General features: G+C 38.4%; 2 protein-coding genes across 10 annotated transcripts in view; one reads left to right on the top strand and one right to left on the bottom strand.

Annotated features, from left to right (window-relative positions):
- Positions 1–2,932, top strand: part of svep1 (sushi, von Willebrand factor type A, EGF and pentraxin domain containing 1) — a 95,641-nt gene extending 92,709 nt beyond the window's left edge. For 7 of the 9 annotated variants that reach the window (XM_044097669.1, XM_044097663.1, XM_044097671.1 and 4 more), the window contains 4 exons: positions 990–1,085; positions 1,700–1,795; positions 1,954–2,047; positions 2,637–2,932. In XM_044097669.1, the coding sequence (XP_043953604.1) occupies positions 990–1,085; positions 1,700–1,795; positions 1,954–2,047; positions 2,637–2,667 (317 nt within the window). In that variant the 3' untranslated portion in view covers positions 2,668–2,932. The other 2 variants (XM_044097668.1, XM_044097665.1) reach the window with 2 other exon arrangements.
- Positions 2,933–7,726: 4,794 nt separating this feature from the next.
- On the bottom strand, positions 7,727–12,524 carry LOC122819828 (thioredoxin-like). Its single transcript, XM_044096808.1, has 5 exons — positions 12,401–12,524; positions 10,569–10,673; positions 10,294–10,359; positions 8,919–8,984; positions 7,727–7,976 (listed from the first exon to the last, which is right to left on the bottom strand). Exons 1-5 carry the CDS (start codon positions 12,422–12,424, stop codon positions 7,887–7,889), a joined length of 351 nt encoding a protein of 116 aa, XP_043952743.1. The 5' UTR covers positions 12,425–12,524; the 3' UTR covers positions 7,727–7,886.
- Positions 12,525–13,136: the final 612 nt, after the last annotated feature.

The raw sequence follows: 13,136 nt of genomic DNA, 5'->3' as shown, positions 1-13,136 counted from the left end.
GTCTCTATAGAAGTGAACTTGTAGCCTGGATTCAGCTGTGATCAAAACAACCCGTCAGCTTAAACCTGGACAGCATAGTGGAAGATTTAGGTTATTTATTTTTTATAACATCATTTTTATTACTTTTAGAACGTTAGTTTATTTTATAATTGATTTACTGAGCTTTTAAGTATTGACATAAACATTTTTCACAGTAAAAACAACCTTTTGAATTAAAAAGAAAAGTAGTAATTTCTCTAATAGCATGAAAAACTGGAAATCTAGTTTCTAAATTCCTCTTTTACTTTTTATTTATTTATTTACACACACATCTGCAGCATTGAGTATTCCATTATTTATTTATCAAACTTCCGCGTCTGGGACCTGAGTTTGAATTTCACACCACAAGCAAGCGAAATGCAAAATGGTACGACGATCAAAATCCTTGAATCCTTTTATTTAAAATAATAATTTGATCAGTTTTACAGTATAAGTTGTAAGTAAAGGAGGTTTAGGCCGTTCTGAAACTGGCCTAAACCTCAGGGGGGTGAATTTGAAACCATAAATTGTAATTTAGATTATTATTTTGTACATTTAATTTTGTAGTCTCATATTTAGTAGCATCTGTATGTGTTGGCACAGAGAAAAAGACAGTAATAAAATTGGTAAATCTAAGTGGAAATTAATGAAGTAGAAAGAATTGTTCAGGCTGTATGAAACCTATTTATCACTCCATCTGTCTTGCAAGCAAAAGCTGAGTCCAGGCAGATTCCTTCATGACATTTGCTGAGATTGTGTGTATGCTCTCTTTACCGCTGTGTCCCGGGGAAACGATGCTGTTGCATGCGACCTCTAGTTCCTGTGCGCATGATGTTTCATATTTAAGTGGTCCGTCACATGTTCTTCCAAAAAAGGGTTCCTTTCTTTCTTTTGCGGGTGAATTCACTGTGCAATCTCTCCAAAGCGAGTCTGATGTTTGTTGGCGTGTGTTTGGGCGTGTCCCCTCTCAGCGAGGTGTTGGCTGCAGTGTCAGAACGGAGGCGTGTGCCAGCGGCCCAACATCTGCGCCTGCCTGGAGGGCTGGATGGGTCGACTCTGTGAGGAGCGTAAGTACAAGGAAAAATGGGGAAAGCCTTGCCCAAGGACGCAACAACGAAAACAGACAGAGCAGGGCTTCAAACCATCAACTTCCCTGCCTTCTGAGACGCCGACGCCCCCCAGTGGTCTCACGTTGAACAACGTAGATAAATGTAGCCTTTATTTTTAAAGCTTGTATTCAGTGGGGAAATAATTGTGTCTTTTTAAATGAAGCCTTTTCAAACATACTGTAGCATACATAATGTAGACATACACGCGCTGGCAGTGCTTTGTGCTGTTCCAGTCGACCCAGCAGCAAAGTAATCCTCCTTTATAAAAGGTCAATGACCTATGCAGGCCCACAGTTCATTGTTTAAGCGCATGCAGTGCACAGCCAAAGCGGTGCCATCGTCGCCATGTTGGCATCAGATTCTGCTGATTAACTTATTTCTCAGATCAGGTTTACGTCTACCTCCAGATGTAGACCAGCTGTGGTGAATATCACTGGATAAAGAACTTTGAAAAGAGTTCAGGTTTAGTTCAAAGTATAATAAAAAGCAGACCTGAATCTTTGTTGTTCACTTTATGAGTTTTCTTTGCTTGTTTCCCAGACATGTTGACGCACTCCCTGTTTTTATTGCAGCTATCTGCATCTTGCCGTGTCTGAATGGTGGGCACTGCGTGGCGCCGTACCAATGCGAGTGTCCCTCTGGGTGGACGGGCACCCGGTGTCACACTGGTGAGTTGACGCCGTCCGCACTTTCCGTCTGGGTTAGCAAATTATTCAGGGAGCGTTTGTTTCAGTTAGCTTTCTTAAAGGGTGACCTGTGGACACCGTTTGTTTCATGAAGACGGTTCTGATGGTTGCATTCCTGCGTGTTCCCCTGCTTCTCGCAGCTGTGTGTTCGTCGCCGTGTCTGAACGGGGGAAGATGCATCAGGCCGAACAGATGCAGCTGCACTCCTGGTTGGAGCGGACATAACTGCTCCAGGTGATCGATCGCCCAGCGTTCAAGATACTGAAGACTCGCCAAATGAACACACACATTCCTCTGAGTGAAAAACTTCTCTTTTGTCTTATTCTGTTGATATGGAGATTTTTGTTAATTTGAGGCATATTACTACACATAAGATAGTGTAGTTTAACTTGGGAGCATTTGGTGCTTTGGTAAAATAACCTAAATACAAAAGAACAAAATGGATCCATTGTGTCCCAGTCAAAACCAGCAGGGTCTGAAAACATTGGAGCATTAAAAGATTTGAATAAATTTCAGCAGAAAATTAGGAAAAAAAATACTTCCAATGCTTCCAAAGTCAATTAGGCTCTATCCCTAGTAGCGTTACACATCTAGAAATCAACATTTCTACCAGATATATCATATTCCTCCTACTTAATTGCGCTCTCCTTTTGTTTTACTCATAATATCTCATGTAAATACATTCACAACTCCAGCTTCAGATAAAGAAATTTGAGAGTTATGATCACTTCTGCCATGCATAACCCTCACTAATCTAAAACCTGCGTAGAAAGGAAAGGGATTTAATTGTTCTGATTTAATGCCTGGTTATTTGTCGCTGCAGGAAGAGGAAGTCGGGATACTACCACTTCTGAAACCTTCACCTGCCTCCTTGAGGAACATCTTATGAAGGGAACTTTGTATAAATGACACATGAAAACCATCCACTCATCTCCGCACAGGCAAAGCAAGAACCGTTCTGTAAATTAAAGCTGTATTTTTTGTCATATACAGACTCAACAGTATTAAACATTTGCTGCTATATACTTGTACGATGTGTAAAAACTATTTGATGTCATGTTCCAGTGTATATGTGTAAACTATTCACCTTTTTATTAAAGCATAAAATGCCACTAAAAACACGTTGCTCATTTTGTATGTAAATAAATGCTCTATTGTTTTTAAATGCAATGTTAGAATCATCTTTCAGCTTAACGTAGATAAACATTTACATAACAACTGTCTCTCTGCCTGGCTTCAAATCCGACTGAACGTTTCCTGTTTTAGCTCAGATAAAATTGCCTAATATGTTTTTATTTGCTAAATTTCTGGACAATAAGCGAGAGGGTGTTTTAAGAGGCTTTTTGTGTCAGCCAATCAAAACATTGCACTTTGTTGTCCTTAAACTACTTTTATCTAATTGGCTGTACCTTTGGCTCATTTTCTATTTCAATTCGACTCAAAGCTTTGTCTACTTTGATGCACAAATTTTTTATTAATTTATATATTTTTTCCCCTCCAGGGGGTCTTTTGTGGGCTCTAGTGTCCTTTATATGACAGTAGGCTGACAGGAAAGGGGGGAAGACATGCAGCAAATGTCGGTTGGCTCCGGGAATCGAACCCGCAACGGCCGCGTCGAGGACTCAAGGTCTCCAAATGTGGGTTGCGCTATCCCCTACGCCACCACAGCATACAAGTGTTAAACATACAGGTGTTGAATTGAATTGATTGTCTTAAAAAGTTTTACATTTGAGTTGGTGAAATAAACCATGAATTCTGCTATGAACTGACCTGAATTCCCTCCACCAACTACTAAACACTGAGCAACAGCACACCTTCTGTACACTATTTATTTTTACTCCGTTTTTTTCATGTTTAATGTTTCCACTTTAAAAAAAAAAACGTTCCTGTTATGATTTTGCAAGATTAAAACGATGCATCCTTTCTTTTCAGCATTATTGTGAACCACTTGGAACGCAGAACTCGCATCCACCGACATCCAAACCTGCTATTGTTTCACAGCTCTGGCTCCATCATGGCTCTTGGCCACATATTTACTTTCAGATGAGGAGGAAGTAACTTACTAAGTACAAACAAAACGTGCCAGTCAGATGTCTTTAGACCACACCTTAGATCGTCTTGGTGATTGAGAGATTGCCAAATAACTGGTGTATCAGATTCTTTTTCTTACATTTCTGCCAGGATCTCTTCTCTTGAATATTTCTACATTGAATATTCCAGCAAGTGTTATTCATGTTGCAAAAACAGGCTTTATTATACAAAGTATTAACTGATTATACTATCGCTGATTTCGTTTAAAACAATTATTTCTTATCAGTGGATTTTTCGTTTGTAGTCTCTGAATCATTTACAGATTAGATTCTTCTAAGCAAGTGTGAGATTATACTGTCACGATATAAGATTAATTTCTTTTTTCGTTTTTTACTTTCTATTGCCAGTGCTGTATACATCTGTTGTTGTAAATAGATTAAAATATTCTCTTTTTTTTTTTTTGTCAGCCCCTGTTTTCTGGACAACAGCAGCACACTCTGGGCAAACAGCCAGCAATCACATTTAGAGAAAACCACGTGATTTCACTGCAGCAGTCAGTAGATGTGTGTGTTCACAAAGAGCTGAGTCACTCTTCCTGATGCTAACACACACTGTATTCAGTCTGAATGTTCCCCACAATCAGGCTGCAGACCTCAATGGCTCCCAGGAGTTGGTTTGAATTTTATACTTGATGCCAAAGAGAAATTCCAGTTTTTTTTTATTTTTGTTTGGGGGGGAGGTTTTGTCTCTAACCTTTATTTGATAGTAAATTGACAGTAAGGTGGGTAATGATAGAAGGGGGAATACGTGCAGCAAAGGTCGCCAGGCCGGGAATCGAACCTGCGATGGCCGCTTTGAGGACTAAGGCCTCCTGATGTGGGTTGTTCTCAACCTCTGTGCCAACACAACACCCTGAAATTCCAGTTCTAACAATATTTATTGAGCAATAGTCTTGATCTGGGCTAGCAAAAAGGCTCTGTCATCACAGCTACCTCCTCAGGATGTGCTTTGCGTTTTTGATTCTTAGGGAGTGACGAGAAAACATATTTTAAACACCTGAGTAAACAAAAGAAAACACCCTGCAGGTCCTGTTTCAAAACCAGAACCTTCTTTTCATTCTTTTGAAACTAAACCCTGGTTTTACCTCCAGACTCAAAAGGAGACCTTTTGAAAGAGTAAAATTGTGAATGTAGTCATGTAGTATCACAAAGTACTTCACATATATTTGTTTTCTTCCAGTTCTTTGTCAAACACAACTTTGTGGAAAACAAATCCAGATATAATACAGAAGTCTGGTTGAAATATTGAGGCATTCAAGTAGTTTTATAAATGTAAACCCTGGCACTGCAACATTACCAAACAGGAAAAGAAACACAATGTCAAGAGAGAAGTCATGCAAACATCTATGATCCAACTTCCAACTTGGTTGCGATGCTTACCAGATATAGATTCTGTGGTAATAGTCGTTTCACAAACGTCTGCATAACACAGAACCTGGTCGCCTCTTCGGTTTCTTAATCAGTTTCCCAACATTGACAGCAACATGCAGTCGGTTTTATCAACAGAGGCACCAATGTTTTGTTTCTTTTTTCTTTCCTTGAACTCTTTTTAGAGACATTTATGCAGAGTAAAATAACTACCATTTTGAAATATATCATTCATTTTGCTTTATCTTTTGACTCTTTTTTTTGTATTTTATTTTATTTTAAGAGTTTCAAGGTTTAGTGGACATACATGGAACAAACTACTCCCTTGATTTTTAGTAGGATTAAAGACAGAAAGTAGCATCGACATCAACAAGCTTAAGCTTGTCTGTAAGAGCAGGAGTTTTAGCAGTTTGCTGGACGTCAAGAAAGAAAAATATCATCAATGAAGCTAGAGAACAATTAATCTGGCAAAGTTGGTGTTCGTGGCTGACCACTTGGTCATGACAGTAACTGAGACTTTTATTTTTGAGCTGTTGGGCCACTTGCGTGCAGTCAAAGTCACATTGTGAAGAGTTTCATTCTGTATCGTGCTAGGTGGGTTCAAAGTATAAATTTATGAGTATATATATATATATATATATATATATATATATATATATATATATATATATATATATATATATATATATATATATATATATATATATATATATATATATATATATATATATATATATATATATATATATATGAAGATTTTACTATTTATTCCCAAGTAGACAATACAGCCAAAGTGAAAAACTTACATTAATGTAAAAATGTAAGTGAACTTCATTACTGGAAAACACAAGAATGTAACAGAAAGGTACTGGATTGGCAATATCTGCTGAGCATTAACATGAGCAGCTGCTAATATTTTTATTTGCTGTGAAATTAACTTAATTAGCACTTATCACAGGTTTTTAAGATGTATCATTTTTTCGCGTCAACAGTTTCAAACTTTAATAATCATCTATGTTGCTGAAATTTAACCGTTACATTTACGCTGCCTGTTTTTTTTTTTTTTTTTTTTTTTTTCCATCTTAGGATGTAATGTGGCCGATCATTTCACAAAGGTATACAAAACGTCACAAGAGAGGCACACTTTGAGCATTCTAGTTTTTAGATTTTCTCTCTACTGTCGATAATAACTGAGTAAAACTGAGTTTGAGTACAAATCTGTCTTGCCTTATCAGTTTCATTGTCAGTTTGCTTCAATCGGTTTAAACAAAGCTGCATCAAACGCTGCGTCTGTGTCCTGAATCCTGATCTAATTACAGGCCCCCGCTGCCGGAAACCTTTGTCTGACATACTTTGATCTTTAAGAGCAGCGGTCCTGAATATGCAGCTCAGCGGTGACGGCGTTGCTATGGTTTCTTACATGTATTTGCATGGCCTTTGTTCTCTTCCGTGCATGTTTATCTGCATCTAGATCCACTAGATGCAGAAGCGAACTCATTCTCCATAACGGGTGACCTGTCCTGTTTGTAGTGCTCATGGGCAAGACCTCATGGTGAAGTGATGGGGAGTTTCCTTTTTGCTTTTCGTGGTTTCGTTGGTGTCGTCAGGTCATGACCCTCAGTCTGCACTGAAGATGTTTGCTGCCCCATTTGAAGTCCGCCTGGTTGGGTCAGTTTTATTTTACGCAAATGGAGGCGCTTAGGTCTCTTGGTGTCGTGCGCAACTTTAATACCACAAAAGAAGCTGAAAAGCTCTTCCACGACACTAAAATGGACGTTGTGTTTGCCAATCACTTAAAATCCCCAAAAAGTGCTTTGAAGTTTTTAACGTAAAATTTGATTTAAGGCGTATCAGTGCTTTTGTGAGGCCCAGTACCCGTTATTATCTGCACATATTGACACCCACAGTATCTAACTAGGACCATCAAAGCCTCGTATGAGAGGAGGAGAGGAAAGCAGAGTGAAATTCTAATCTCAATGAAACGGTTTAACTGTAAACTACAAAACAAATCAAGACTGAGTTTCCTCTTAAACATTCCCACTTGTCTGCATTCCTAAAGTAGGGCCCCGTGAGACAGATGCAGTTTTGAAGGATTATACCACAAAAGAAACTGAAAAGCTCTTGTGAATCAGTGCACTAATGATCTACAACTTATGTAATTTGAAGTGGGAGCAAATTTGGGGTGTGTCCTATTTCATTCCTGTCCAAAAAATTGTGCTTATAACTCAACAGAAAATCTTAAAATGTCCGTTCTTCAGTTTTTACTGTCTACATCTTTTAATCTTTTGCTATTGTTGAAAGTGATAAATATTTGTCCAACCATGGTAGAAAAGAAACACACTAGTTCTTGGCAGGGTGTTCTAATTTTCTTCACATGTCTACAGAAGTTGTTGAAGTTAAATATACTTTTTATATCTTTTGTTTATTCTTCTTTCACTTAAATAAAACGCTGCAATCAGTGATTCATCATTTATTAAATCCACATCTTTGAAAACATTCAGAACATTTTAGGATCAAAGCCAACTCACAAAATGTCACTAATCAGGTTCAAATATATTTGTAGTCAATTATTAAGGGTGATCCATACAAACACTGAAGGAAACAGCGCAGTGTGGTCATATTTGGAATGGTGAGCAGTAAATTTCCCTCACCCGTTCAATTTTGTCTCTCAATCTTAACCCGTTAGCACCAGAAAATTCATCCACCTGAAAGACAGAAAAGAAGAACTTTTATCGTCCATGAGACGACAAACTTCCATCGTCTCCAATATTTTAATGTCTCTTCTTCCAAGTTGGCTGCTGAAAATAAGTAACGAGAAATGAATAGAAATTCCCTGAACTCAGTGAATTTGGGAGCTTTAGATCGTTTTAAGAACTACTTACAGATTAGTGAACATAAATCTAAATTCAGCTGCAGGATGGTGCACGTCTAGTTTAATGTTTCACGTTCACTCATCCAGATCCTGGAGCTCTGAATGCGTTGGGTTGTTGTTATCACACTAAATGAAAAGCTTTGTCAAAATTAGTTATTTAAAAGTGAACAGAAAGGGAGGAAACTTAGAAAATATTATCACTAGCTGCATTTTTCTAAATGTACAAAGACTAGATCAATGTAAGGAAACGTGGCTTTCCTTTTAAGTCAGACAGGATCAGTCAACAAACTCCTCTACCTCAGAGTTTATTAAACCTGTCAATCATTTAAAAACCGGAGAAACTCAGATAAAGGAAGATGAACTGAAGAGAATATGCTCATCTGCTTTTACATAGATTTTCTGTGGGAAACACCAGAAAATATTTTTTGATGTCCTCATTTGTATCATTTTGAAGCTTTGTGAAATATACAGACCACCTGCTTGGTTGAGTTTCCCATGTTTATCACTTAGAGAAAATGAATGAATGAATCATGGGGAAATAGTTTTTAGCTGCCAACCTAGTTGTGAAACTGATGTACCTAAAGATTTCCAGCCAGGCTCTTTATCTAGCTAAATTTCTAACCTGATGATTGGATTTGGTTCCAGTAAAGTTGGGAGGGTTTAAATGATATCTTGACAAAAAATTCAGACAAAGCATGTTAGATGTTAGCATCTGGAACAACATGTCTGTACTTTATCCCTTGTGACATGGTCTTCACTGAGTGCTTGTACTTACCTTCTTTTCATCTATGTAGAATTGGAATGTAGGTAAGGCTTTGATTCTGCACTTCTCTGCCACCTCCTAAATACAAATAAAAGAAGCTCAAACAATTAATGGACCAATCAGCTGAAACTTTAGGAATGAGTTCAACTTTAGCCTATCAGAAACTGAAGAATAAACCATCAGGTCAGAATATGAATTAGAGACATCCCACTGACTCAAAAGACTGGACAAACACTGTAATGTTTACACCTTATTGTAAAGTTTGTCCGTTTGCATTTGTACGTTACGGATTTAAATTCCAGAGAAGCTGTCAGGCGAGTATAAGGTGGGAGTGTACTATTCACACTGCCATCAGGCCACAGAATTGCTCTTAAATTAGAGCTCGTTTACTGATTTTGCAATAAAATCAACAATTTATTTAGCAGTACAGAAGCAAACACTTGAGAAGAATTTTATCCACTGATTTCCTGCCGCAATTAAAAAAAAAAAATAAAATAAATATATATATATATATATAACTATAACTATGATCAACTATAACTATATATATATGACCCGGAAAAGGGTAGAGTGCCTTCTCCGGGTCAGGGGGGGTGTCCTGCCCCAAGTGGAGGAGTTCAAGTATCTCGGGATCTTGTTCACGAATGGGGGAAGAAGGGAGCGGGAGATCGACAGGCGGATTGGTGCAGCGTCTGCCGTCAAGCGGGCGCTGTACCGGTCCGTCGTGGTGAAGAGAGAGCTGAGCCAAAAAGCAAAGCTCTCGATTTACCGGTCGATCTACGTTCCCTCACTCATCTATGGTCATGAGCTTTGGGTCACGACCGAAAGAACGAGATCGCGGATACAAGCGGCCGAAATGGGTTTTCTCTGTAGGGTGGCTGGGCTCTCCCTTAGAGATAGGGTGAGAAGCTCAGTCATCCGGGAGGGACTCAGAGTAGAGCCGCTGCTCCTTCACGTCGAGAGGGGCCAGTTGAGGTGGATCGGGCATCTGGTCAGGATGCCTCCTGGACGCCTCCCTGGTGAGGTGTTCCGGGCACGTCCCACCGGGAGGAGACCCCGGGGAAGACCCAGGACACGCTGGAGGGACTATGTCTCTCGGCTGGCCTGGGAATGCCTTGGGATTCCTCCAGAGGAGCTGGTGGAAGTGGCTGGGGAGAGGGAAGTCTGGGCCTCCCTTCTGAAGCTGCTACCCCCGCGACCCGACCCCGGATAAGCGGAAGAAGATGGATGGATGGATGGATGGATGGATATAACTATAACATTTATAAATCCTGACATTTTCAAGCATAATTTATTGGAATCATTTTCTTTGCATCTGGATTCAAATTCCTATAAAATGCCTTGTTATGGTGTTTGTTAGACAAACAATATTGAAAAGGATACTTACGTCACCGTTATTCACGTCCACCTTCAAGAAAATCATATCTTTGTTTTCAGGATCCTCTGCCAGTGCCTACAAAAGAAGGGATTGTAACTTTGAAAAAATTACATGCAGCAAGTTAGTGCAAGAGCAATAACAGAAGATATTGTCTAAACTGGTTGAACGTTTCCTTTTTGCAAGTTATCTAAATGGATCATGCCAGAATGTGCTGCTTTTGTAGGGGTAATACAAAAATGTTTTCCACCTTCTGCTAACATTATGAGCCCCAAACATCTACTTACTTCATATAGTGGCTCTATCGTTTGGCAGTTAGGATAATACCGAGCTGTGAATTCCACCACCACCAGTTTGTTATCTTGTAGAGACAGGATGCGGTCGAAATCTGCCTATGAATCATAAAGCACAAGCAACAACATGTTTAAAATCCTTAACAGAAGGTGGCCATTGGATCCTGTCTGCTTTTACGAGGTGTTTTGGTTTCGGGTCCGACAGTCTGACGCGACTTGGCAAACCGTGACATCTGCCGCGGATCCCCTGAACGTCGCGCCAAGACCGTATCAGAGTTAAATACTTGTCCTTGTGTGATACACTATAAAGTGCAAGATTGTAACCGTCATTTGTTTATATAGTCGGGAAAATTTAAGTGTATAAGCCACCACATAAATTATTGCAATGCATTATATATGTTTTTTTAGAGTGAAATTTACCAATATATCACGCCAAATAAAAAAAAAAAGAAAAAAAAAAAAGGGAACCAAATTATAGACAGCGCTCCACCAGGAGACCTAGAGTGAGGAGCCCCGCCCCCTCGCCCTTCAGACAGAGTTTGGGGAAGAAGACGGCGGTCGCTCTCTCATTCACTGGAGCTGTTCTTGTTACAGGTTAGTGATGAGAAGCTGGTGGACACCGTAAACGCTAAAGAAATGTTGAATTACAAATTAATTCCGTACCAATTTCACAATTACATGACGGATGTGCTTAAAAGATGGAGAAAAAAGTGATTTTGTTCATGATTACAGTTAGCAAGATTGTAGCAATAACGGCTGTTTCACGACCGTTATAAGAGTTCGCTACATGTATCAAGTTACCTATACACTTCCCGACCCAATTTTGTTAGACTTCGGTGGTATCCTGACTCATTGTGTTATCCATTAATCGGAAGCGTTGATGTTACTTTTTGTTTTCTTTGCTACATGTAATTGGTTCTCATCAGCGTTGCAAATATTTATTTTTTTTTAGACGTTACCTTTCCCCTCCCCATACTGTGTAATCGATTTTAGCGTAGTTATTTAGAGCTTAATGTAGGTTTAGTTATCTAAATATTTCCAATTTAAATTATGCAATTAATCATATGATTATATTTTTTTTTCAGAATTATTATAATTCAAGGGCATTATTAGCCTTACAATTTCATTGCACATAAGAAATAGGTTTTCTTTTTATGTACATCTTACAGATTTAAATTGATTGTGGAGTTATTTTGATTTGGCCCTTGGGCGTGGTCACAGCTGGTGGGAGCTGATATTGTTTGTTGAAGTGAATAGAATATGGTTGTTTTGAAGCAACAGTATGATACTTTGAAAATGATTACACAAAGGAAAAGTTATTGTCTAATTTCATGATTTTACAATGTTGAGAATTTGTAATAAAGACAGAGTTTGGGGAAGAAGACGGCGGTCGCTCTCTCATTCACTGGAGCTGTTCTTGTTACAGGCTTCTCACGTGGAAGAAAGGAGAAGCAGAGACAAGAATATAAAACATCATTTGTTACAGCAGTTTCATTTCACCTGAGACGTGTAACACTTGGGTTACGCAACTTGACTTATTGTGACACAAATGTGATGGAAACATCTTAATTTTTATGAACAAACTTGACCAGGTCAAACAAAACCACAAGTAATTTCAAATCAGATGGAGTTGATTTGAAGAGTTCCAAGTTTACCAAAATAATAACTTTTGATAGCCTGAAAGAGAGAGGCCCAGAAAAAAGTTTTTAGTAAGAACAGGAAGGGAGGAGGTACTGGCCCACAACATGGAACGTTTGTAAATTAGTCAAAAATCCTTGACTGAAAGGTGAAAGCTGCAAAAAGTGACATAAAAATTATGAACTTACCAAATTTTCCACAAATGGAATCATGATTACTGCTTAGAGACGCCAGGCAACCACTGGGAACCGACTGCTATAAGGTGCAGAATACCTGTATGGGAACATTTTAAGTGCAGAAAACCGAGTCATTCAATTTAGACACACCTTAAAGGTGTGTCTAAATTCAGAGGTTATGGCAAGCTATTTTAGCATTTAATCAACAGCAGCTCCTATCTAGTACTCCTATATTAGACTGGAATAACATAATTTATTATGGTATTATTAACAGACAAAATACAAATTAAGGCTATTGACATGAATATTATTACTACTAGAAGTGATATTTATGATTCCAGTTGCACAAGCAAGAGATAAGTGAGATGTCTCAAAACCCCTAAAAACCAAAGGAGGTGAGGTAGTGGTCAGGTCTTATTTCACTTTTAACAAGGCATTTTTCCATGTTACAAGTGAAATAATCTGTCAATGGAACATGCACTTTTTCATTAATATTAAGGATTTATTGACTTAAAGCAAGTTCATATTTCTTGCTTAAAAGTTACATACAACTAGTTTTGGCTTATTTCAAGTGTAAATTCATCGAATGTTACAAATTACAAATAAAATGACAGTAACACAATTAATAATGAATGTTCCAAGGACATGTTAAACTTATTTAAACTCATCTGTTTGAAATTTTCCGATTTTCTATTTTCACATTTTGTTGGACACTGTTTACAATAGACTAGGCGAACCTTACCATGTA

This window comes from Gambusia affinis, linkage group LG18 (genome assembly GCF_019740435.1).
Source record: "Gambusia affinis linkage group LG18, SWU_Gaff_1.0, whole genome shotgun sequence".
Classification (NCBI taxonomy): Eukaryota; Metazoa; Chordata; class Actinopteri; order Cyprinodontiformes; family Poeciliidae; genus Gambusia; species Gambusia affinis.
Note: the sequence above shows the minus strand (reverse complement) of the source record. Positions and strands in the feature narration are given on the sequence as shown.

Excerpts from the sequence above, each read along its gene's own strand:
- LOC122819828 (XM_044096808.1), bottom strand. The coding sequence starts at position 12,424 with ATGATTCCATTTGTGGAAAATTTG. Across the intron at positions 10,674-12,400 it reads TTCCATTTGTGGAAAATTTG|GCAGATTTCGACCGCATCCT; the intron begins GTAAGTTCATAA and ends TATGATTCATAG. Across the intron at positions 7,977-8,918 it reads TCTACATAGATGAAAAGAAG|GTGGATGAATTTTCTGGTGC; the intron begins GTAAGTACAAGC and ends TCTGTCTTTCAG.